Source organism: Pinus tabuliformis, chromosome 3_1 (assembly GCF_031772625.1).
Source record: "Pinus tabuliformis cultivar Carrire ecotype Pingquan chromosome 3_1, CPIR1, whole genome shotgun sequence".
NCBI classification, from domain to species: domain Eukaryota; kingdom Viridiplantae; phylum Streptophyta; class Pinopsida; order Pinales; family Pinaceae; genus Pinus; species Pinus tabuliformis.
The window spans coordinates 358,053,359-358,079,856 of record NC_142301.1 but is presented as its reverse complement, the minus strand read 5'-3'; the positions used below and the strand labels follow the sequence as shown (position 1 = coordinate 358,079,856).

Here is a 26,498-nt window from a genome sequence, read left to right as displayed (position 1 = left end):
TATATACTGTGAATAAGATGATTCGAAGTAGGATAGCAGACTTCATAATATTGGAGGGAATTTGAACTAAGAATTAAAATTTGATTTTTAATTTATTGGCCCCAACATTAGGACGGACTTGTAAAGTCCTTTTTGAAATAATTTTAAATACTTTTGTTACCCCTCCAAAATAATAAATTATAAACCCTTTTCCCCTCACCCTTTTGTTTAATTTTAAAAATAAATATAATTTGACTGCCACATCAATTTGAACACTGGAGGCAGAGAGAATTTGAGACATTAATAGGCCTCGATTGAATTTTGCCACATCAGCAACCCTTTGGGGTTGTCAGCCATAAATTGGGTGCATTGACTTTGACTAGGCATATCTCACAAACCATGAGGATCCACGAGATGGTCCAGATACCATCGGAATCAGCATGACAAGGAGTATCCAGTGGCGAGGGTCTCGAATACAAACTAACTGATCTTCATCATCAAAGTCCTCAACAATTGTGAGGTGTGTCCATCATCCATGAAACGAAACCCTAGACCTAGGGTTAGTTAGTGTTTCATCGTTGCATTCTCAAGTTGGACATCATCACATCAATAATGTCCAAACCCTAACATCAATGACAATATCTACACTCACTCTACATCCTTCATCTTCATGCAGCTATAGTCTACTGCACCTGTACTTGCTTCGACATCAATGACAACATACTCAACACATTAGGCCACATGTCCTCAACGCAATAAAGAGGTAAGAATTAAACAAATATAGAGCATAGTTTTACAAATCAAACGATCTAAAGCAATAACCTATTAAACCGACCAGTTAGATAGGCTTGGGTAATGAATAGTTAGAAAAACACAGTTGGAGGGCCAATTTGTATTGGCTAGGTACCAAACCATCTAGTTTGGTACCTAACCAGTACAAATTGACCCTAATTGGTTGGTTTGGTAAATAATATGTATAAACCATCCATAACCATCTAGTTATTGAATTTTCTACAAGAGCACAGTAGAATACTATTTTTTCTAGATAATTACTACCTAATGATTTTCACACGGTACTATTATGCCATTGATATCATTGAGCAATTACACTTATAAAATATCAATAATAAATAGAGTAAATAGGATGGAAACAGTAAAGATCATAGAAAGATAGCCATGCACAATAGAGACAATATTTTTACCCTAGAAAACCCAACCTTAGGAGAAAACCCAACAACTTTTCTTTAGGAGAAATTATTCTTCAACAAGGTTTACAAATCAATAATTTGTCTACAAATTTGTGCCAATATCCAAGTCAAAATATCAGCCAAACCATGGCCACCTTCGGCATTCAATAACAACATCCAAGAGGCGTTGGCCCGTCTTCTCCAAAGTCTATGACAAGCCTTGTGGCCTACGACCAATGCCCAATCAATTTAGCATGGTCAAAAGTCAGATAAACTTGGTCAAACTTATCCTTCTAGATCACATGTGTGGTTGTCCCACATAGATGATGAATAGAGATAGAAGACTTGCTTGATAGTCAAAACGAAATATCACATCACATATCTATACATGTCGAATGAGGTGAAAATTATGCAAGGGACACACCCTTTCACCTCCTCAGCCGACTTACGTCTTGGGCTAACTTGGACACCTCAAAATAAATTTATTTAATTTTTTTATGCCATATGGGAATACCTCCCGATGCTACAAAAAATCAACACTCCCTCTTAGTGAGGGAGGTATTCTCCTTGGTTGCAACAAATTTACCCTTAGCTGAAATTTCTCCTCCACAAGAATAGTTCATGAGCTTGCTATGTTGGTGCATTTCTAGATATCACTCCATCCTAGAATAGGAAACATAAGTATCCTGGGAAATTTACCCCTTGCCAAATCAACATTGCCTAACCAAAGTCCTTTATGGCTTCAAGTAAATGTATCAATCTCGTCTACTCAAATCAGCATGACCCAGCCAAGTATGTATGGCTTCTCAAGAGAGGATCTGGCCTTGGATCATTCACCCCTAGCCAAATCAGCATGGCCCAGCCAAGTCCTTCTGGCTTCTTAAATGAATTTCATCTATCTCCTCTAGTCAAATTAGCATGACCCAACCAAGTCCTTTTGGCTTCTCAAGAGAAGATATATCCAATCCGCAACTGCCCTAGGTCATTCACCCCTAGTCAAATGACCCAGCCAAGTCCTTCTGGCTTCTTAAGTGAATGTATCCATCTCCCCTGGTCAAATCAACTCAACCTAACCAAGTCCATTTGGCTTCTCATCATCTAACTTGTCTTCAACTCTGAGACTCGGTGTCATTTTGGCAAGAAAATGAAAAACTAATAAAGTTGTTGAACACTTGTCTCTTAGGTTGATTTCAATGTTTGCTCTTTCAGCAAAGCTCTAAAGCCGTGTTGATTTTTCTACAAGATCCCAGTAGAATACTATTTTCTCCCAAATAATTAACACCTAATGATTTTCACACAGTATTCTTACACCATTGATATCATTTAGCAATTACACTTCAAAAATAAACAACTGTAAATATAGTAAATACAACAAAAACAGTGAAGATCATAGAAAGACATCCATGCACAATAGAGACAATATTTTTACCCTTGGAAACCCAACCTTGCGAGAAAACCCAACAACTTTTCTTTAGGAGATTATTCTTCAGCAAGGTTTACAAATCAATAATTTGTCTAGAAATTTGTGCCAATATCCAAATCAAAATATCAGTCAAACCATGGCCACCTTCAGCGTTTGACAACAACATCCAACAGGCCTCGACATGTCTTCTTCAAAGTCTACGACAAGTCCTATGGCCCCTATGGCCAACACCTAGCCAATTTAGCTCGGTCAAAAAGCAGATAAGCTCAATCCAATTTGAACTAGGATGAGAGTGCTTCTCCTCTTGTTGCTGTTGCATCATGTTTGTTGAATTTCTTGTTTGGACATTTTGTCCAAACTCATGGCAATGAAAACACTTGATCTTGCTAAGATCCTTCTTTTTCTTGCCTCCATTCTGACTAAATGCGGTCTTTCCTTGGGCCTTCTTACCCTTGGCTTTCTCCCCTTTGCGAACTAAAGCAAAGTTCTCCTCCTCAACAATTCTAACTGAGACTCCATCCCTACTGCTCCTCCTTATCAATTCCTGCACAACTCCTGACCACAGTCTCTCCCAATCAAGAAGCTTATCTCTATCATTCACTCCATCCTGGAAACTATGCAAAGATTTGTGAAGCCCAAGAAGAGGAGTAAGGGTTACAAGATCTGCTAGTGGAACTGTCTCTCCAACACCTCCGAGTTCATCCCTCACTTGAGCAAACTTGGCTAAACATGTAACAATGGGTTCATTCTTGCCCATTCAAATGTCCCTCAATTTGTCCTTCAAAGCAAGTTTTTTGGCATCATTACTACTTTCAAACAGATCAGTAATAGCCTTCTACATCTAGAATGACGTCTCCTTCCCATGCAAATTTGGAACAATATGATCTCTGACTCCTTCTTGGATCATCTTCCTAGCTTTCGAAATGTCCTTCTTCCATTCAGTCAGTTTTTGTGCATCTAATGCAGGAGGTTTAGGAATATCAGTCTTGATGTATTCCAAAACCCCATTATCATCTAACACAACCTCCATTATGTCCTTCCATGCACAGAAATTCAAAGTCCCTTCCAGTGCATGCTCTTTCCTCAATCCATAAACTGACATGATTCCTGCACTTGTAGAATTCCTACACTAACTAATCTCCTCTTCAATGCGCTTTGAATTTGATCAAGGAACTCAGTCTCTATCTTGTTTTCTGCTCTGATACCATGTAGAAAATCCTTGAAATCTTGCAACTACTAATGAGAGCAAACTGATCACAAAAGACACAAGATTTCTCTACCAAAAATCTGCAAAAAGAAAACAATGAATAGAAACACAATCACACATAGAACACAAAATTTATCTGGGGAACCCAATTGGGAAAATCCCTTTTTGCTTGTATTAAATCAATTGAGCAATCTGATCTATTACAAAGAATTTACTTCAAGCCTGAAGCTCCCTACAATATTGATCAACTCTCTCGAGACTTTCCCAACACTTAGGCAAATAAGGCTTGCTAGGAAGCTCCTATTTCCTAGCGCAAATCTGCCCCTAAAAAATAGGACTTTCTCCTATTTCCTTGTGCAATTCCCAAGAGAAATTGATCTGCTTGATCCTCAAGCCTCTACACAAAAACCTGTGTTCAATAAATAAATACATATGTGCCTTCATTCAATCTCAATACGAAATTTGAATTGCATGGCCTACTAGGGCTAAAAACAGCAGTTGTTGTTGTTAACTGAGAATAAGTTGAGTTAATAGAAAGTCAACTACTCAACTAAACTCAAGTCTTTCTCTAATCTAGAACTAGAGATTAGTTAACTGACAGACACTAGAGTTAACTCCATTAGATAGTTAATTTTAGCCATGAACTAGTCCACAACTCGCTGAAAGCCATCCTACTTAGGGAGAATAACTCAGTGATAGGCCACATCACACATGTTAACTAACAGCTAACTCAAGTAACTATGAGACTGAATTCGAATTAGCATCTTTGACTAAGGAACAAGTCAAAGAAGTTATTCCTTGCTACATTTTCAACACTTGCCTTTGGCCATCAAACTCAGGATACCTTGATATCATCGACCCTATCGTCTAATCTACCTCTCACTCTCTCTTTTGACAGGTTCTTAGGTTGGGTTGTCCACCTTTCAATCTTGGACAAACTCGCTTGGTGTTTTGTATCACCATAACTTTGTCATAGTTTTATACATACGCTCTGATGTTATACTTATATCAATTTCTTTCTTTGTAATATTTTGGGCATATTCGAAGAGTTGCATTAGAACTCCCACATTGTATTCATGCGGGTTGTACTCTTTAGTTCCACTGACCTGCTTTAGTGGTCATTTGTTGGACATTAATAGAATTATCTTATCTTATTCCTTAATTCTAGGATCTGATTCCATTTTCTAGGAGTTGGAGCTCTTCTTTCCTCCGTTGTAGGAAGAATTCCTATTTTCAAGGAATAAGTGTGCACTTGACCTGAGGATTAGGTCCCGTTTTCTAAGACTTGGTTCATTCCAATTCTCTCATGAATCAACTAGATTACTCCTCTAGCTAGTAAAAGCAAAGTTAAATCCCTTATTAAAGTGCACGTGACTAAGTTGTAGGGAGAATTCCTATTTTCAATGAATAAGTGTGCACTTGACCTGAGGAGTAGGTCCCGTTTTCTAAGACTTGGTTCATTCCAATTCTCTCATGAATCAACTAGATTACTCCTCTAGCTAGTAAAAGCAAAGTTAAATCCCTTATTAAAGTGCACGTGACTAAGTAGGGCATGTTCTCTCATGCTTTGGAAGATCTCATTTCTAGAGGTTAATGAGAATTACTTCAAAAATTAAGTCCAAAGTTCTAAAGGAGTCCCACGACTGACCTATGGTTGGACATGTAAGTTCTTTCAAGCTTTACTATAATGTGCATTAGTTGATGTTTTGGGAAGCGCTGAATGGAGACATTCGAAAAAAATTTGGCAGAGGCTCGAATTATTCTTCTCTTCTCTTCTCTTCAATTCTCTTCTCTCAAATTGTTAATTGTATTGCTTCTCAATCAGATGCTAGATACTCTTGCAAGTTAATCAGCCAAATCTAACATTGTATAAATGACTAGCTTTATTTTACCAGCCCTTTCAATGTAAAAACCCCAAGTATGACATAAACCTATTATATATTTTTTTTTAAATTGTTGAACTATGAGGTTGACGGAAAATGTTACATAACAAACATGTTAATGAAGAACATTTGAATTCATCTGATGACAAAAAGATCAGAGCAGTCTCAATTTGAAATAAGTGCGTGTGAAGTTTTAAATTCTAATCTTTATAGAGTTTAGGTCAAGAACTTTTGTGTTTGCATTTTATGCCAATTTTGACATTGATTCAGATCCTGACAGCCATGGAACGTGGCAGCATGAATGTTCATTTTCATGACTCTTGTTATAATATAATGTAGAAAATGGCCTTCTAAATTATTTACCTTGTTCTTTTACTCTGTACAATTATTTTCCAAAGAAAACCTTGTGGGGAAGCCGAAGGGATTCATTCCCACATTTGTGGATAGCATCCCTAGTAAACATGTCAGCATATACTAGTGCACCTGAACCACAGAAATTTAAACAAGCCACCTGTTGGCATGCAACTACACAAATACCCAACAATGTTGGCCACAACCAGTTGATCTAATCCAATCGACACTACAGAATATATAGGAAATGATCTATTTCACCTTTTCTGTACAGTTAATAGTTCCCTGTGAAATTCCTAATGCATAATGTGACTGAAAACCTCTTTAAACAACAAATATCAACATGCCCCTCTGTACATGATATAATTGCAGGGTAGCAATACATGTGAAATGACTTTTCAAGGTGCTGCTGAATACAGGGATATGGACGGGAAGAATTATGTAGAAAAATTTGGAATTTGTACTATAAAAATAGATGTCATATTATTGGGCAAGTTCTGCCGAGTTTTGGTAATTTTAACCAAGCCTCAAGGAGTTTCCTGAGATTTTGATTGCTTGTAAGTTTCAGGGCAAGGTTTAGCTCAGTACTCATTTCAAGAACAACTTTGGCGATTCTCAGCAATTCAGTGACCATTTTCCCATGCCTAAAAGCCTTTGGTTTGAACCTGAAGAAGAAAGCTACTCTCTATGGATTGACTGTCTTCTTGCATTTAATCTGAATAATGTATATTAAGGGCAGTACCAATCTTAAAGTGAACGTCCTTTTGTTGCTACTCTAAAATGAGAATAAAACTTGGGATCCAAAGTTTCACCACATATCTATGTAGAAATGCACCTGTTGAGATCATCCTTGTGTAATATAGTTGAAGATCTTATGGTTTTAATATTTTCAGGCTGTAACAAATCTAACAAAGTCTACATTATGTTATAGACTATGTCAAATTTAAAATTTCTATATATGCCAATTGTAAAGTTCATCTAGCAACTTAGTTCCATAAGTGGTATGCCCATAGATATTACACAACATTGAAGTTTTAAAATCACCTCCCAGTCCAGTGTTTGAAAGTTGAATATGCACAGAAGGTCAAATTTGTGTGTGTGTGTGTGTATGTTTCGGAACATAGAAACCCAGGTAAAAAGAAGTTGAATACACATATACATATAGACAAACACATTAGACAATACATATACCCCAACTTACATACAGACATATGTCCCTTTTTTAGAAAACCCGGTTTGCAATCATTTTTGTGACCGGCATATACTCAACAATGAATCTATATAACCTTGCAAATTTCTGCATCTATCCAGTATCAAGTCAACCTTGCAGATATCGGGATCACGCGCATTTCTCCAAGCACCACACATCAGCCTCGTATCATCAAAGTTGAAACCCTTTTCATGCACAGAATCAGCTGATCTTCGAACCTGAAAAAGACAACCTGAGGGGTGAACAGATGTGCAATTGACAATCTATAACATCGCATGCTTCATGTGCTACGTTCCCAGGAAAACATATGAAGAAAGTATTGTCTATGTTAATCAAACCCTTGAGAAACCAACATAAAAAAACAACCTCCTCAAGTTTCACACCATTGCGCTGCGCTGCTGCTCTTTCAACCTCAGTGACCCCTGTCCCATATACCTCGCCACCAATAGAACACTTGAAGAACTCCATACAGTTTCTTGTCAATGTGCCAGTTTTATCAGAAAATAAATACTCCACCTGTCATACATGTAATCCACTTAATCATACCAACATACATAGGCTTTTTATCTCATATAAATTGTATAAATGACAGCCAAAATATAATAAACAAGTTCATTTCCTAATTATGACATGAACAACTTGGTTCCTAAACTGAATAAACAGATACTGTTGAAAATAAGGATACCAAGGAGGTGTTTCCTAGGCATTTCTCTATTTGGCCTCGGGAGACACATTAATTATCTTTTGTCTAAGTGATATTATGAGTTTATTAATTTTGAGGAGCTAAAGTTACTTTTTATGAGATTTGTACTAGGTACTTTAAGTTATTAAAGTCATGTGTTTTAAAAGTCACTTTATCTGAAAAAGTATTAAGTACACTCATAGTTTTAATAACCGACCGGCATAAACCAGAAACCCGTCAACCCATTGGTTCACTGGCAAATCTAGCCGGACCGGCTACAAAACCGGGTTTATGCCACCATTTCACCATTTTTTCACAAAAGCCAAACCCTACCGGCCGGTTTATGGGTAAACCAGCCGGTTCCATCATAAACCGGCCAGTTCATTGCCACGGCGTCACAGACCCACTGTGTCGGTTTTTGGAAGCTTCTTAGGTGGCTTGGAGGGAAAGTAAGGATTGTTTCCCTCCAAAAACACCCTCTCCAAGCCAATAAAAGGAGGTCACGCCCCTGATTTGCCTCACATCTCATTTGGAGTTTTTGTGAGTTTCATTGGGAGCTTGGAGAGTGTTGAGTTTTTGCTGGAGTAGTCATCTTGGAGGCTTGAAACCCGGTTTATTAGGTTGACCGGTCTGGCCACCGGTTCTGGTTTTTAAAACTATTACACTTTATATATTTAGAGTGACTTTTATATTCTAAAAGTGACTTCATGAGAGAAAAAGTGACCATGGTACTAAAGCATTAAAAAGTACTAGGAGGCTCATTAATAGAAGGGGGACCGTATGAAGAAGGGGGTCAAGAGAGAGATTGATCTCCACCCTTGATCTAATGAGCTGAGATTTAATCTCAGCCATTAGATTGAAGGGTTAGAATTATCCTCACTTTGGAGAGACAAAAGAGGGAAAAGGAGAAAGTTCTCTCATTATTCACATAAGAGCTATTGAGGAGAGGAGCAAGGAGAAGTAAGGAGGTTTAAATTACAGAGATAAGGAAGGAGAACGCAAATCAAGGTCACTGCCATTCGAGCTCAAGTTTTCTACAGCAGTCTCGCACAAATCCCAAGAATTTTGGGCCAGCGTCTAAGGTCAAGTTTCATGAAAACAGAGACCGTGATGGGGGGGAACCTGGCAGTGCAACAAGGAGAAGTTAGACCAAGATTGGGGCTGCATTAGCAGTAGTTTTCAAGCCAAGTCTGGACTAAAATATTTGCTGCTTAGCAGGCTACCCTCAGGCTGAGTTTCCTGGTCATTTTCAGGCCGAGTTTAGGCCCAAACCACTAGAGAAATCTAGCCCAAAATTTCTGAGTAAGAAAGCCCAGAATACCTCTGTTTGTCAATGAGTTCTCTCAGGTTTCATCAGCTCAGAATTTGAGATCTGCTGGTTAGAGCTTATGGCGCAGGTTTCCAGAAGAAAGTTCAGCTTTATCAGGCTCAGAATTTGTGCCTGTGGCAGAGAGTACATGCACAGAATTAGAGGCTAAGAATCAATCAGAGCTAATGACTGTGTGGAGGCCTTATTTCTTTGTATCTCACAGTGACTTCAGCAAACACAAATAAGGGAGATAAGTTGATTTCTTTATCTGCTGTACTAATTCCTTAAAGAAGCAAATAAAATCCTCCTTGAAAACTGATTTTCCCCTTGTCAGTTTTTCCAGGGTCATTAGACCAAAATCAAGTGTGTAAAATTTTGTATGTGTGTTTGTTTATTTTCTCTTGTATTAGCTGATACATCCAAAAAGGTAGAGTAGTCCTATGTTTCACACTAAATGCTAATCTTATATATATGTGTGTGTGTGTGTGTTTTAAGATGGGTTTGAGCATTAAACCATGCAAAACTTGAAAACTAGGTTGTGCTACAGCTAGACAATAATTTTCTACATGGTATAGAGCAGTCAGATCCGAAATTTTTCATCAGTTGATACAAAGACCAGCAAGCAAAAATTATGTCATCTCAGTGAACAGCAGTCACTAAACCTCAGTCGGAAACCCAGAAAGTTGTTGGTTAAGAGGGAGGAGACTGCGTAGTATCAGATTTGCTCCATTTTGTTGGTTCTGAGGTCATCGCTACTGGATTGTGGATAGAGGACAGATTGAGTGGGGCTGATCATTTTGACCCCTGGAAGGAGAGGAATAATGCTTTTACTGGAGGAAGTTGGAGTGTGGGACATAGCTGAGGCTCCTATGCAACCACCTACTGATCCAACTCAGTTGGTGGACTTCAACAAGAAGAATGTGAAGGCTAAGAGGATCCTTCTAGATGCCATTTAAGACCATTTATTCCCTGTTATGTAAAAAATTAGTTAGTTTTAGGTTTATTATTTAATTTTAGGTTAAATTAAACGAAAGGGCACGATCATAAGATCATGCCCTTTCCCCAAAGGGTGCCCATGGCGATATATAAGCCAGAAGCCCCAATATAAACAATCATCATCTGTCAATTAATTATTAATAAACATTTATATATATATTCTTCTGCCCATCAAAAGTTTTTCACTTCATCTGGTATCGGAGCCATTTCGGTCCTCTGGCTAGGGAAAAACTGCTATACAATTTTCGTCCTCTCCATTGTCTCTACGTAAGGTCTGTTTGTTAAATCTGTAGATTATCTATTGTCTCTTGAAACACTGCCCCTGTGCATACACCATACACCGTTGTCATTTGTTGCCCGTTGTTGTTCACCGTTTTCATTATACGCTAAACCCACATCATTTTTTTTACCTGCGGCAAGCCCTGTGGTTCCGTGTGGGTGGACCTGCGGTTAGTCGGAATAATTGCTGCGGTGATATCCGCTTGGGGGTTTTACTTTTGAAACAGTCAACGGAGGTGACCCCCACCAGCAAACGTGACAGTAGATATATAAATTTATATATAACGGCAAATATATATGCATATATATTCAAATATATATAACGTGAAATATATATATAACAATAATTCATATATAATATATATAACATATATAGATATATATATATATATATATATATATATATATATATATATAATTTAATTAATTAAATTTATTTTAATTAATTAAAAGTTATATATATATAAGTTAAGTTAATTTAAAAAAAAAAACTAAACTTGTGTCATATAATTAAATTAATTAATTTAATTTAATTATTTAAAAAAAAATTAAGCTGGCAGATAAATACACGCCCCCACAAACTCGCTCAATGTCGACAATGACAATGGCGGATTTCGAGATCAAGCTTAAGGAGCAGGCTGAAAATATCAAAAGTCTTCAAGATACGACAAATCGAATAGAAATAAAGATGGAAAATCACTGGTTCCAAACGAAAGTAAATCTCAAAAAAACCTTAACATTGCTGAAACTTCTGTGTAAAAAGATGAATTATACACCCGCACAACTACTATAAAAAAATGAAGAAAATCAAGAGCACAACTCATCAGATTCAACAAAGTCAACAGACTCATGAAAAAGCTGAATCCCCAAAAAAATCAGCGACAGCCCACCAAGAAATGAGTAACGCGACTCTTACAAACAAGCAACTTCGGGATACCTTTACCAATCAACACCCCTATTTTGCTCAACCATTAGCGACATACCAGCGAAGGGCAAAAGTCAAGATGCCTAAATTTGATGGAAACGAAAAAAAACAATATTGCATTGATAAATAAAGCAGAAGAATACTTTGAGATATATGACATCAATGATGATGACGAAAAGCTCAGGCACGCATCCATGAAAATGGAAGGGGAAGCATATAATTGGTATATGTGGTGGAAAAAGACAACACACGTCATTAGTTGGAGAAAATTTAAGGACGCATTCTTTAAAAGATTCCAAGGTGTAAAGGAAGAAGAGTTCTTTTCAAAACTCATCAAATTACGACAAAACGGAAGTGTGGACGAATACACTCAAGAATGGGAGACCTTAGTAACACAAGTACCTAGGTTATCAGAATCTCGTCTAATTTAGTCATACGTCTCGGGACTCAAAACCCATTTACAAGTAGAACTTGGGATGCATGACATTACATCAATAGAAGTAGCAAGACGAAAAGCAAAAACAGCCAAAAAGAAATTCGAACCAATATTTTGGTCAAAAGCGGAAAAAACATATTCAAGACGAAGAATACCCCAATATGTGGACTCAAATAATACGTGATATGTTCCACCACATCATCGTGAAGATGAAAAATCTAATGTGGAAATGCAAAGGATAAAAGAGGGTAAATGCAAACGCTGTGGTGAGAAGTGGGACCCCAAACATAGATGTGCTAAAGGAAAAGAACCAAAGAACCTATATAATTGTGAAGTAACCAATGATTCAAACAGTGAAGATTTTTACATAGAAGAATTAGAAGATGCCCCAGAATTCTCACCAGAATTAGATGACGGAAGTATTCCGCAAGTGTCATTATCAACTATGACAAGAATATCACAACCTCAGACCTTAAAGTTAAAAGGACACATAAAGAAGAACAACGTAGTGGTTCTCATCGACTCTCGTAGCACACACAATTTTTTAGATGCAAACGTGGCAAAGAGACTCAATATTTTTTCATTTCCCTTACCAAACATGAAAGTGATGGTAGCTAACGGTAAGAAGATTGACAAGGTGGGGAAAATGCCATAAGGTCAAATTGCAGATTCAAGACTTTAATTTAGAGTCTCCATTCTTCACAGTATCGTTAGAAGGAGTAAATGTAGTCTTAGGTATCCAATGGCTACGAACTTTAGGTACTTATGCCGCCAACCATCAACTACAATTTATAAAATTTAAATTGGGAGGTCAAAAGTACAAATTACATGGATTCCAAGCACGAGAGAATCAAATTGTATCATCATCTCAGATGATGAAGATGATTCGAAAAGGAGCACCCACTTATGTAGTACAATGTCACCAATTAGAAATGTTATCCACAAATATGACCAGTGAAGAGTCACCAGAGATACAAGATCTAATTCAGAAGCATGAAAAAGTATTTCAAGACCTACCTATGAAGATGCCGCCTAATAGGGAAATTGAGCCTACAATAGAAATCAAGGCAGGGTCAGACCCCGTCAATATCAAGCCATACCGATATCCACATCACCAAAAAACAGAAATTGCGAGATTAATCCAAGACCTTTTAAAGTGTGGGACCTTGATCATCTTGGAATATCCGATCAAGTGGAAGGACTTACCCGAAGAAGACGTTTCTTGGGAGAATGAAGCATTTTGTCAACAACATTCGTCGTTACGTATGCTTTGAGGACAAAACATTCTTTCGAGAGGAAGACAATGTTGTGTAAAAAATTAGTTAGTTTTAGGTTTATTATTTAATTTTAGGTTAAATTAGATGAAAGGGCACGATCATAAGATCATGCCCTTTCCCCAAAGGATGCCCATGGCAATATATAAGCCAAGAGCCCCAATGTAAACAATCATCATCTATCAATTAATTATTAAAAAACATTTTATATATATATATATATATTCTTCTGCCCATCAGAAGTTTTTCACTTCATTCCCTCATATGACTGGGATGAGGTTTGCCTATCAGATGTGGGAATCCTTGGTCACATTACACCAAAGTTCCAATGAGAACAGGAAGATGACGTTGAGGCAAAAGCTAAGAAACACCAAGATGACCAAGACTGATAGTGTGACCTCATACCTCACCAGGATCTCACAGGTGAAGGATGAGTTGGTTGTCGTGGGAGAGGTTATCCCAGAGAACCAATTGGTCAGGATTGCATTAGATGGGTTCACCCAGAAATGGGATGGATTCATACATGGCATTGTGGCCAGAGAGCACTTTCCAGATTGGAGGATGTGGGACAATTTCATCCAAGAGGAGATCATAAGGAGTACTAAGGTGGACAGTTAGAGTGGTGGGGGAGGTGAGGAGGAGAATGTCAACCTTGCAACGAAGGGAAAGAAGAAGACCAAGAAAGAGTCTTCTAGTGAAGTAAAGAAGGCGAAGGGGAAGCAGAAGGTGAAAGAGAAGGACATGAGCAAGTAAAATGCTTTGCTTGTGGGAAGATGGGTCACTATGTTGTTTAGTGTCCCAAGAAGAAGCAAGGAGTTGCAGCTTCAGCAAACGTGGACGAGTTCACTTCCAGATTTGACACTGAGTTTTCCTTATCAACAGAGGTGGATGAGTTTGCCTTGGTGGTGAGTTTAGCCACTCATGTTACATCTTCTTATGCATGGTTTGTTGACAATGGAGCATCCTACCATATGACTAGAGTGAGAGAGCATTTCACAAGTCTCTTAAAGGATTATATTGACTTGGAGGTTGTGCTTGGAGATAACTCTAAGGTTAGAGCAACAGGAGTGGGGGCAATATCATTTTAGACGGAGTCATTACCTGCTTTGAAAGTGACAAGTGTTCTTTATGTTCCAAGACTGACGAAGAACTCGATATCAATTTCCAGCTTGGAGGACAAGGGGTATGAGGTTGTGTTCCATAGAGGACAGGTGTTGATATATCCCAGGGGATCTAGTGTTGAGCATGCTAGACCTATTGGAGTCTGGAGTGGGAGGCTATACAGGTTCATGTTTCAGCGTATTAGAGCCTTGGTGGCACAGACCAGCAATAGTGAGTTGTTCAAGCTATGGCACAGGAGGATGGCCCACTTGCACCATGGAGCTTTCAAGATGCTGAGGGAGATGGTTACAGGTTTACCGAAGTTTAGCATTGATCATCATCATGTGTGCAAGGGGTGTGCTTTGGGAAAGTACACCAAGACACCTTTCCCAAGCAATGACAACAGAGCTTCACGTATCCTTGACTTTGTACACTTTGATGTTTGTGGTCCTACGTCTCATGTATCACTGAGTGGATGTGAGTATATGTGACCACCATTGATGACCACTCCAGGAAGACCTGCATTTTCTTTTTGAAGACAAAGGATGAGGTCTTCAAGAGGTTCCAAGAGTTTAAGGCTCTTGTGGAGAACCAGACGGGAAGAAGATCAAGGTGTTTAGATCATATAATGGGGGTGAGTATACCTCCACAGAGATGGAGTTTTGTAGGGATGCAGGAATCAAGAGGGAGTACACAGTGCCTTATAACCCCCAACAAAATGGGGTGGTAAAGAGGAAGAACAGGGCCATAGTGGTTGCAACTAGATCCATGTTTCATGATCAAAGATTACCTTTCTTCTTATGGGTTGAGTCATGTAACACTACAGTGTATTTGCAAAACAAGAGCCCACACAGACTCTTGGGGAGCAAGCTAAGTTGCACGAAACGGGGAAACAGGTACGAGTTTCCGAAACGGGCACGGGTACGAAACGTGACCCCCCCAAATTTTGGAAACGGGAAAACGCAATAGATATATATATATTAGGACATTTAATGAACATAATGAAAATAGCAATATCCAAAATCAGCCACGAGAAATTTCTAATTCTTGTCTCATGCTTGATTGGGAGTCTCCTCCTACATAGTTGAACGACCTTAGTGCTCTTGATTAAATACAAGTTCCATACCCTAGTATCCTATGTGATCTTGATTATTGGGAGTCTCCCTTGCATAGAGGGCTTGGTTCTCTTGATTAAATACAAGTTCCATACCCTAGTACATGACAAAATCCAATGGAAACATTGCAATCCTCCCAATCCTGAAAAACAGATAAGTCTGTTGGATTTTGAGTGAGATCTAAAATTCTACTTTCTCCATATGAAATCCAATGAGGGCGAAACTCTCAAACATCTCGAGTCATTTCATGGTAATGTTAAAAATTTAAGTAAGAGGATGAAAATGAAAAATAAAGGAGAATGTCACTTTTACTTTAAGAATTTAACATTAGCATAAACTGCATATCAACACTAGGGCCATAGGCTTGAACATTAGGTTGCCCCACTCAAAAAAATCCTCTTTTTTATAACTTGAGAGGCATCCAGAAGATATTTTAGTCGCCCAATAAAAAATTAGAAGCGAAAAAATAAATAAAAAATACAAGAAAAAGTCAATTTAGAAGAGGAAACTCCGTCGTACGACCTGGAAACGCGTTTTCGGTCGTACTGGCCACGTTTCCTCCTCGAGAAACGGGCCAGTACGGTCGGAAACGGACCCTTCTCCAACGTTTCCTGCAACTTAGGGAGCAAGACTCCTGAGGAGTTGTTTACTGGCAAGAAGTCGAAGATTGGGCACATCAAGATCTTTGGGGGCCTTACATATTCTCACATCCCTGAGGAGAAGAGGATGAAGTTGGAACCCACTGCAGAGAAGGGTATCCTAGTGGGTTACAGTGAGACCATATCATATATATATTCCTACACAAAGGAAAGTTGTCTAGAGGCAGGATGTGAGATTTGATGAGGAGAGGGCCTTGAGGAGGTCTCGGGAGATTGATCAAGTAGAAAAACAGGCTCCTCAGCATGGGACCACACCACAGGTTTCAGGAGCATAAAGTGGCACACCAAGACAAGGAGGTTCATCTATTTCAGGGGTGACAGGTTCACATAGTGCAAGATCACTTGGTGTAGGGTCTTCAGGCACAGCATCTCAGAGTCGAGGATCTACATTGATCACATGAGAGCCTTCCTCATCAGGAGGAGAGGTTCTACTTGAGGATTTTCCTATACCAGCAGAGGAGGCTACTACAAGGAAGACGAAGCCAAGATGGCTTCATGATACCCTAAAGGAAGCCTAGAAGGCAGTAAGGAAATCCAAGTGGTCAGTGACAAAGAATAGACACCAAAGAGGTTGTGTGGCTTTATGGCAAATGTTATGGAGACAAAGCCAATTAGTTATAAGGAGGCTGCCAATCAGCAAACTTGGAGGGATGCCATGGTGGAGTATGCCTCCATCACGAAGAATGATGTCTAGGAGGTAGTATCGAGCCCTAAGGGCAAGCCAATGGTGACTTCCATGTAGTTCTACAAGATCAAAAATGTTGTAGATTGCAGTGTGGAGAATTGCAAAGCTCGTTTTTTGGCACAAGGGTTCTCACAAGTAGAGGGAGTTGAATATGAAGAGACATTCGCACTAGTTGCTCGTTACACTTCCATTAGAGAAGTCCTATCTATAACAGCTGAGATGTGTTGGAGGATTCACCAGATGGATGTGAAGGCCGCCTTTCTCAATGGTGTTATACAAGAGGAGGTGTACATTGAGTAGCCACGGGGCTTTGAGGTGCATGGGAGGGAGTCTCATGTGTGTATGCTTAAGCAAGCCTTGTATGGACTGAAGTAGACACCAAGGGCATGGTAGGAGAGTATAGATGCCTACTTGCAACAAATGGGTTTCTAGAAGAGTGATGTAGATCCGAACCTCTATTTCATTGTGGTTGGTGACGATCCACTCATTCTAGTTCTGTATGTGAATGATTTGTTTATTACTGGAGAAGACATACTCATCCAACACTGCAAGAGAGATCAAGAGAGATCTTCCTTTGATACGACCGATATGGGACTGATGCATTATTGTTTGTCGTTGGAGGTTTGGCAGGAGGATATGCATATCTTCATTGGCCAAGGAAGGTATGCAGGTGATACCATGAGGAGATTTTTTATGGAGAGTTACAGGCCTATGGCTACTTCTATGATCACGAACTAGATGGAGTTGCATGCTTCAAATTCTGAGTTGGTGAACCCCACCTTGTATTGTCAGTTGATTGGTTTTTTTTATGTATCTGGTCAACAATAGGGCAAATAGTTATTTCACAGTCATGACATTGAGTCAATTTATGGATACCAAGAGAGTGCACTAGGTGGCTGCGTAATGTGTTGAGGTACTGTTGAATCCCCGAAAATCGGGTCTACAACAAGGGGGATACCCACACGGTCCGGACCTTGGTTAGCAGCTCCTTTTTCGTTTGGTATAGTGGGTCCGACTGGGGATATGGGACCAATTTCCCAATTTAGGTGTGTGTGTGTGTTGGACTGATATTTCTTTTTCTAACAGTTTCTAAATGGAATACTTCTACTCTAATTCTAATCTAATAATAAGGAAATTGTATTCTAGTAAACAAGAATATCTAAATCTACACTAACCCGGGGTGTAATCTTTCCTTTATGCGATCTAAAATGATTTCAAATAACAACTGATAATAAAGATCATTCAACTGTTATAAGAAAAGAATTCAATAAGGATGAACGACTTCGTATAAAAAGTTAGACGAAACAGTTGTGATAAACATATCGCATAGTAAGCTACTCATACACTAAGCATAAATAAATAGCTATCACCGTGCAAAAGTGCCAAATGATAACTCAGGGATTCATACATTAATATATAAATAACTAAACATGAAAATCACTCTAACACAAGGCAGAAATAGTTAAGAGATAGAAATAGCATTTATAACTATTCCTACTCATGAGCTTCAAGCGATAATGATTTATCTCTTCTTGATCTAACATCCACTAAGAGTACAAAAGTGGAACATCAGTAGCAGATATCAAATGAAAACATCAATAAATCATGTTCCATTCATTCATCAAAACCTCCTCAAAGGGTACAGAAGTGCATGTTCTAGGCATAAGTTTTTGATAAATTTCAAGACCCTTCTCTAAATGCATGAGAAGGGTTTAAATACTACTAACTAAATCTAAAAATAAATTATTACAAAAATGTAGGATACGGTTTAAATGATCGTCCTCATTTCAGGAAAATTAAACAAAATTAAAACTAAAATTGAATCTAAAATTGAAACTACTTCTATATTTGGTCCTTGAAATCGCACGCATGCAGCATATGTTTCAGAAGAGTCGGGTGGCCGACTTCCGATTTTAGCTGAGCTGAGAAAACAGAATCGACAAGAGCTAGCGCCATCTTTTCGGCCGAATTGATGATACACTTAACAGTCATCCACTGGCTATATGGCTTTACCAAGTATGCCCAGTAATAATCCCAGTTCAACTTGGTTAACCCTTGGATTGCTTCTGCCTTTTCTTGAGCCTTCTGCTTCCAATCTGTTTGTAGTTGTTGTACGTTAGGTAAATATCATGGAGTTGTCTATGTGATCAAATTTGCCCTGTGCAAATTTTCATTTACACAATCAATAATACTGCTTGCTACCATGGTTGCTCCTTCTGCTGCTTGCTCTGCCTCCCTGATTTGCTCGTCCCATTTGTTAAAGAGCATTTCATTGTGATTTTCATTGATTCTTGGTGCTCCTGCTCTTTTTCCCTCGTCTGTTTCTTGCCAAGCCAAATATTCAGTCACCCGTTTATCAATTAAATCATAGTCACTTCGTAAATCTACCACTTGATTAGTGGTTTTATCACTTATTTCACAATAATAGTTCCACTGTGATATCTTTTGGCCCAACACCTCTTGCTGTTGTAGTAATTGTTCATTCAAGGAAATGGACTCTGTGATAAATTCTGCAAGTTTAGGATTGTCCTTGTGCATCTCCTGTAAATCCTGTAATTGCTTCCCTTTCTCATCCAAACTTTTATGGTATCCTATGTGCATTTGTTGGAAGTCCTGTTGTAACCTTTCAAGCTGTTTTTGTGCTTCATTGTTGGTGTTGGCTTGTTGCAACTGTTGTTGCAAAGCTTGTATCTGGTCTTCCTTTTCCTTTAGCAGTTGTTGTACCTCAGATGCTTTATCAATAGTTGCAGAGGCATAAGCTCCTGCGATTTGAGATAGTTTGGTGAGATTCTCAGTGGGATTGCTAGTTGGATCTTACCACAGGACGTCTAATTCTTTTGCGTCTTGAGAGAGCACGTTTTCCAATTTCCTTTTCTTCCTCTGTCTTCTTACTATTGCTTTGTGCTGTGGGCTATAAAATATATCAAGAGGAGGAATTTCTTCTATTTTGAGCATAAGCTCAGAGGAAGGGGCAATAGGAATATGCTCCATATCTGAGACATTGCTGACTGTTCTTGTGACGACTACTTTTGTTACCTGTGCATTGCTCACAGGTGTTTTTATGGTTTGTCCTTCAAGATTGATCAAGTCATTAAAGGTTTCCCATTCTTTATCTAGTTCGGTTGTGACTGGGGGTGGCCGAATGACAAGAGGGGGAGGATCTCTTTGCGGAGAGGTAAAAACCTGTTGCTGTAGAAGTTTCGTTGACTGGGCAGTATCCTTTACTGACCCTTCGCTCTTATCCTGTTCACTTTCGGATCTTTTAGAATGTTCAGATGTTTCTTTTCCAAACTTGGATTTAGATCCGTTTGTGCTTGAACTTCCACTAAGACTAACGCTTGGAGTTGGTTCCCTTGCGCGTTTTAGGCGTAGTTTCTCCAAAGGAATACTGGCTAACCTTCTTTCCCTATATATTTTGAACTGTTGAAATTCTTCTGGAGAAAATTGCATTTGGGCTGCATGCAGAATTTCTTCAAGTGTGCTTTTATGTTGGAATATGTCATCGAATAAATTATCTTCTCCAGAAAACACCTTTATCTTGACTGCAATGGTCGAATGGTCTTCCTGAAAATTTGAATAACTGTAAACACGTTATGTTTTTTACTTCTATGAAGGCATGGCCGACATCAAATAGCGAAAAGGCCCCACAGGCCACAGAAAACTGTGGCCAGATAACCTTCTTTTTGTCTTTCAAATCTTTAGTTAAACCACCTTCTCCACAGGTTTGATAAGCAATTTCTCGAGCTAAGAGTTTATCAGGGACATATAAAGGTAGGACATGAGGGGAAGCAGAACTTCCAAATACCCTGACATAAGTAAACAATTCCTCCCCGAACCATCTTGCGACAGGGAGTATGTCCACCTCTGCTTCAGGAGAACATCTCGGAGCATCTTTATCATACAACATTCTGTACAAGGGCAGCATAATTCCATGACAAATCTGGTAGAAGTGCGGAGTGAACTTAGAGTCCCACAATTCTTTATGATAGACATGGATGGGTAAGGGGTCTTGAGTTGTCCACTTCCAACCCATAACAGGAAACTTAGAAACATAACATATCGCATCCATTACATACGCAGATAGGTAAAAAGGGGGATAGATTCTTTGAGAGACAGTTCTTTTAGATCGGTAACTTACAATGGTCGTGACTAGGTTATCAGACAATATTTTAGCCCAATCTACAATAGTGGCATTCGTGGTGGCATCCAATAACGGTAGCCATTCTGATGAAAATTTGTTGATATCTGGCATTCCAAACAATCTACAGAGCATGGCAGCAGCAAAGCAATATGGGGAGGTGAGAGAACCAGTATTGTACATACTGTGTTTATCTTTCTTCAGCGGTTCGTCCCTCCTAGACCAGTCTTTGGTGGTTTCTGCCAGGTCTTGATTTTCTTTTACAAATTTCTCCATAAACTGCTTGTTATAAGTTGCCTGTGGCTCCGGTAAATGATACATGAGCTTTAAATCCTGTGCAGTGAATGAGCCAATAAGTCCTTGACCCTGAGTCTTAAACTGTCTGTTTCTGATATCAACGCTATCTAGTATCCACTTGACCATGTCCGTGTATGGGAGAATTTTGGGTCTTGCTGCTATCCGGTGCAAGAATGAGCAAGCTAGCTCTGTGATGGATGCCTCAGAAGAACTATTTGAGCCTGCAGTAGCAGCAACTTCCATTACTCTTGGATTCTCCTCTTCAAGCAGATTATACATGCCTTCCCACGTAGCAATTCCTGTGTCTCTGTTACAGGCCGTGTCTGTATACAAGGGTGCCATTTCTTTTTCTTCAGAGCTCGGAGCTTTGCTTTTCTTTCCCATTTTATCCTGTGTATTTCTTTGTATTGTCCTCTGTTCTCCGTTCCTGCAATTCACAAGTGAAGTGAAAATGAATGACAAGGAAGGGTGATGGGAAAGTTTTAAATGTTGAAGACGCATAAAGTATACCACCTTACATGAGATGATTTTTTGATAAGCACGAACCCATATTCCATTAATAACTGGCAACTAACTCATTTATTAGCATTAAAGCGCATAACCAGGTGTCAGCTTATGGAAAATACTTTTCTTGAATAACGAGCCTGAAAGATCTGCGATGAAGTGATTTTGCGATTTGCTTCACAATATCGCGAAATCATAACGTCGCAGAATCGTAACATCGCATTATTGCATTGTCGCGAAATCGCAATATCGCAGATCGCAGGAATGTTATTTATGACAATCTTTGTTAACCTGTTTTCTGCAAAATACGATTTGCGATAGACGTCGTCCCATATCGGCAAATTAAAGTTTTTCAATGTAAATTGAGCCTGATGTATGCGATGCGATATTTCATTATCGCGATCTCGCAACGTTTGGAATTCGGTTGTAAGGAGTTATCTTGTTATCCTTTTGCGATGGGATATTCCTAAGAAAAGATTTTGTCTTACCTTATCATAAAACTTAGATTTTTAGATTTTCCAAGGGGGGTTCCCTAAGCTTATGATGGTAAGTTTATTCGAAAAGAAAATTTAAGCACTACTTTGTTTTTTAAATTTTTAACTAAGGGTCCCCACTTATTTAGTATTAGGAATAACACTAAATAAGAATGGGGGTTGTTGCTGGCCACAACAGGTACCTACAAGGCAAGGTTGATTTGGAGTGGGAGCAAGAGCAAGAGCAAAGACCGCCATTTTCAAAGGCCCCTGGTTCTGGAGCGAATCGGGAGTGAATTTTTTATAATATATATTTTTATATTTTTTGATGCTTAATATCAACAAAAGCATATAGAATGACGAATTAGATATAAAAAGCATAAAAACATGGATTGAACCATATAACATCAACTATCTAGAAGTTATAATCTTCATCAACCATGTCCACAAGTTAGTAACATACAACATATCAAGTCTCATGATTCATCAATCTTAAAATTTCAAGCTTGCAAACTCTCTGAGAATCCAGTATTTCATGACCAGTCAAAGCATATTGAGATCAAATACAACTTCATCAGAGACTGGGTTCAGAGGGGAGTTGTGAAGCTTGAGTGTATATCCACTCATGAATAGGTAGTAGTCATTCTCAACAAGTCATTGCCAAGGGTACCAAGGAGGTGTTTCCTAGGCATTTCTCCTTTTGGCCTAGGGAGACACATTAATTACCTATTGTCTAAGAGATATTATGAGTTTATTAATATCAAGGAGCTAAAGTTACTTTTTATGAGGCTTGTACTAGGTATTTTCAGTTATTAAAGTCAAATGTGTTTTAAAAGTCACTTTATATGAAAAAGTATTAACTACACTTTATATTATTAATGTGACTTTTATATTCTAAAAGTGACTTTATGAGAGAAAAAGTGACCATGGTACTAAAATATTAAAAAGTATTAGGAGGCTCATTAATAGAAGGGAGACCACATGAGGGAGGGGGTCAAGAGAGGGATTGATCTCCACCCTTGATCTAATGAGCTAAGATTTAATCTCGGCCATTAGATCTAAGGGTTAGGTAATAGGGAAAAGGAGAAAGTTCTCTCATTATTCTCATGAGAGCAATTGAGAAGATGAGCGAGGAGAAGTAAGGAGGTTCGAATTGCAAAGATAAGAAAGGAGAAGGCACAACATAGTCACTGCCATTCTAGCTCGAGATTTCTACAGTAGTCTGCCACAAATCCTAAGAATTTTGGGTCAGCATCTCAAGTTGAGTTTAAGTGCAAACAGAGGTCGTAATTGGTGGAGGAATTTGGTCATGCAACAAGGTGAACTTAGGCCGAGATTCAGGTTGAGTTAGCAATAGTTTTCAAGCCAAGTTTGGATCGAAATATTGTTGCTTAGAGGCTACACTCAAGTCGAGTTTCCTAGTCATTTTCTGTTACAAAATCAAGGTATTTGTAGATTTATGTTGATTTACCTTGACATGATAATTACTTGTGATATTTGTCCCAATTTCATTATTTCATTTTATTTTTTTACTTCATCAAGCAATTATCAAAAACATGAAGATCACAAAAAATACAAAGGACACAAGATATAGGCTCCACGCTAGGTCAAAATCCCACAAACTGGGGAAAACCTGAACAATTTGTTGAGAAATCTACAGGGAAATGGACAGAATGATTTCTCTCTAGCTAGATAATTGCTCGTGATGTTTTTTTACTTTTTCTTACTTATTAGCTTCTTCTTGTATTATTATGTTATTCTTATCATCAAATAGATACCAAAATAAGAGGAGCAACAATACACAAGAACACAACATATAGCCTACAAGACAAGACCAAAACCTCTCCACTTGAGATGAAAACCCACAAATCTCTTCTCTTCTTATACATTCTTCAATTGACGAATTCCAAGACCTCTAGACCAAGACCAAGTTCAACCTTCTTGATGATGTGCTTCCTTTGTCCAAGTCAAACCCAGTCAAATCCCTTCCAGTAGCACAACTTCGACCCCTAGGAACGGATTTTCAACCTCCACTACAAGTCTAAAATTTTCGACCCTCCCAGAAATAGTTGCTTCCACACGTGTGAGCTTATTTCGAGCTTCCAAGACTTCTTGAGACTTTCACTTGACGTTTTCCTTCTTCTAAGACTTTAGGATGACCTAATGAGCCTTCCTTCGACCTTCTTTCTACACTTTCTCCAAGTTTGATCCTGCAGCAACAAAACCCTAGGCCAACAACAAAAACCCTAGTCTCCTTCCTTCGCACGTGTGATGAGAGAGAGAGAAATAGCCCTATCACTTGATCTTTTACCTTCTTCTTCCTTCACCAGCCCTCTTCTTCTCCCACTTTGCTTGCTTGATGAGAGAATGAATTGTGTCCATAGGAGGTTGAGTTCCCTCCTATATATAGGCTTCCAAGGTAGAGGAAATACCTCAAATTAGGCTTACTTCTTAGCTAGCAAGCTGACTTCGTCTTGGAGGGTATTTGACACTTTTAAATGCAAAAATAATTATTTTTATGAGTTACAATGTGCCCGAAGCGGTCTTCAACATATGACAATGACTTTTTTTACTTCTTGACCTAGGGAAAACCCTAGAACCACTCGGTGGATGCTTGACCTCTAAAATAAAAGACCTTGAGCATGAAACCCATGCTTCAAAATAACAATAATAATTTTTCTTTCATTTTACAATCTACAAGAATAAAAAGTACATTTCATATTTATGAATACTGAACTAGTTACACATTTTTCAACACAATCCACTTCTTATAAAATCAGATCAAAATGAAACCTCCAAAATCCAAAGACCAAGATAACTTCCTCCATAAGATCCCCAAGTTAACCCTCCATTCACTGCCATATTTTATCCTTGATTTGTCACTAACATGCCCTTTAGATGCCTCACCTTCACAAGAAATTTGTCCTCCGTGGAGATTGTAATTCGCAGACTTCATGATGCTTCCATTGATTGCATAATAGGGTTATAACAGTCAATCTAAAGTTCGCTTATTTGTTAGAATATTCTGACACATAGGAAATAATTAAGTATAACTTGGTCTAGTGTATAGTTAGGTAAAGTGTGTTTCTTTACTATGTACTTTTTGTAACTTACAATCCGACGGTCACAATATGTTCTAGACGTCAAGTTATCCGACAGTTCATTCTCTCCTCGGTATTACCGACACTTTATCTGTGGCTTAACACCCGTTCGGTCCATGATCTTTATTTAAAGAGCATGGAGGGTCATTTGTAATGTAACCATTCATTAGAGAAGCTTATGTAAATTTTCTTTCTTTTACATTAATCAATTCCCTGAAGTGGCGCGTTGGCTCAGGCCGTGGACTGTTTCCCTCTTTGAGGGTTTTAACCACGTCAAGAACATTGGTGTATTGATCTGTGATCTGTTTGTGAGTGGTGTCCTTTGGTGTTCTATTTGAGGAACTGACCCTGTAAATTCCCTCACGGTATCGAAGCTATTCAAGGGCCACATCCGTTGGTGATCCAAGTCCAAAGTCGGTACAACTGCATCCAACTGTCGTTTCCTAGATCTATTGTTTTTTACCGTTTTCGGGCTAAGAGGACTACTCTATTGTATTACTAGCATCTATTCCAGTGAGGAACCCCTTTCATTTCACGCGAAAAGGTTTTCAATATCCCTAACTACGTCATTTTTAAGATTTGGAGGTATACAGTTTTTATTTGCAGTTACAGTTATTTATCTCTCTGTTTATTTCGGTTTACAGTCCTCTATAATTCTTTTTTAGTACTGGATCTATACCTTTCATTTTTGTGTATGCTCTTTGCCCCATGACTCTGTGCGATATGGGCAAACCAAAAACAGAAAGAAATGATTTTTCTCATGCATATGCTCTTTTCCGTTGTGTCTTAGTGTGATCTCAGAAATTCAAAAACATTGAGAAAAATATTTAGTGTCCGGCCAAATCTAACTTTAAGTCGTAAGGCTTGGATTTCTTTTGCATGTTCGTTTTGGGTTGTGTGGTTTTTTTTGTTTTGTAGTGAGAAAGAGGGTTTTTAAGTAAGCACGCACTCTAAAGCTTCAGTTAGCAAAAAAAAAAACCCTTCCTCCTTTCCAAAAATTACTAACCTTTTAAACTAGCTCACTTGGTCCAAAATTACTTTATGAGAATAGAGGTCTTGAGTTCAAGTATTTCTTTTTGTTGAGTTACTTTTTCAAAAAGCACATGTAACTTATGTTTTAAAGTTACTTTATGTAAAAGTGTTCTCACCCAGCATAAAAAGTGAGTCAGTTATAATTCCCAAATCACTTTATCTTTTATTTAAGTTACAATTTAGTGGGTAGTTCATAAAGTAAAATTGTAAAAGTGACTTTCATTTATTTATAAAAGTGGGTCACATAAAGTA

At 38.4% G+C, this 26,498-nt stretch overlaps 1 protein-coding gene across 1 annotated transcript in view; it reads right to left on the bottom strand.

Moving 5' to 3' along the window:
* ALA3 (aminophospholipid ATPase 3) overlaps positions 1-26,498 on the bottom strand; it is a 289,031-nt gene that overhangs the window by 132,580 nt on the left and 129,953 nt on the right. Inside the window, exons 14-15 of the mRNA XM_089411303.1 lie at positions 7,607-7,756; positions 7,354-7,458 (exon numbers count right to left, since the gene is read on the bottom strand). Coding sequence (XP_089267429.1) covers positions 7,354-7,458; positions 7,607-7,756 — 255 coding nt within the window. The remainder of the gene's footprint in view (positions 1-7,353; positions 7,459-7,606; positions 7,757-26,498) is intronic.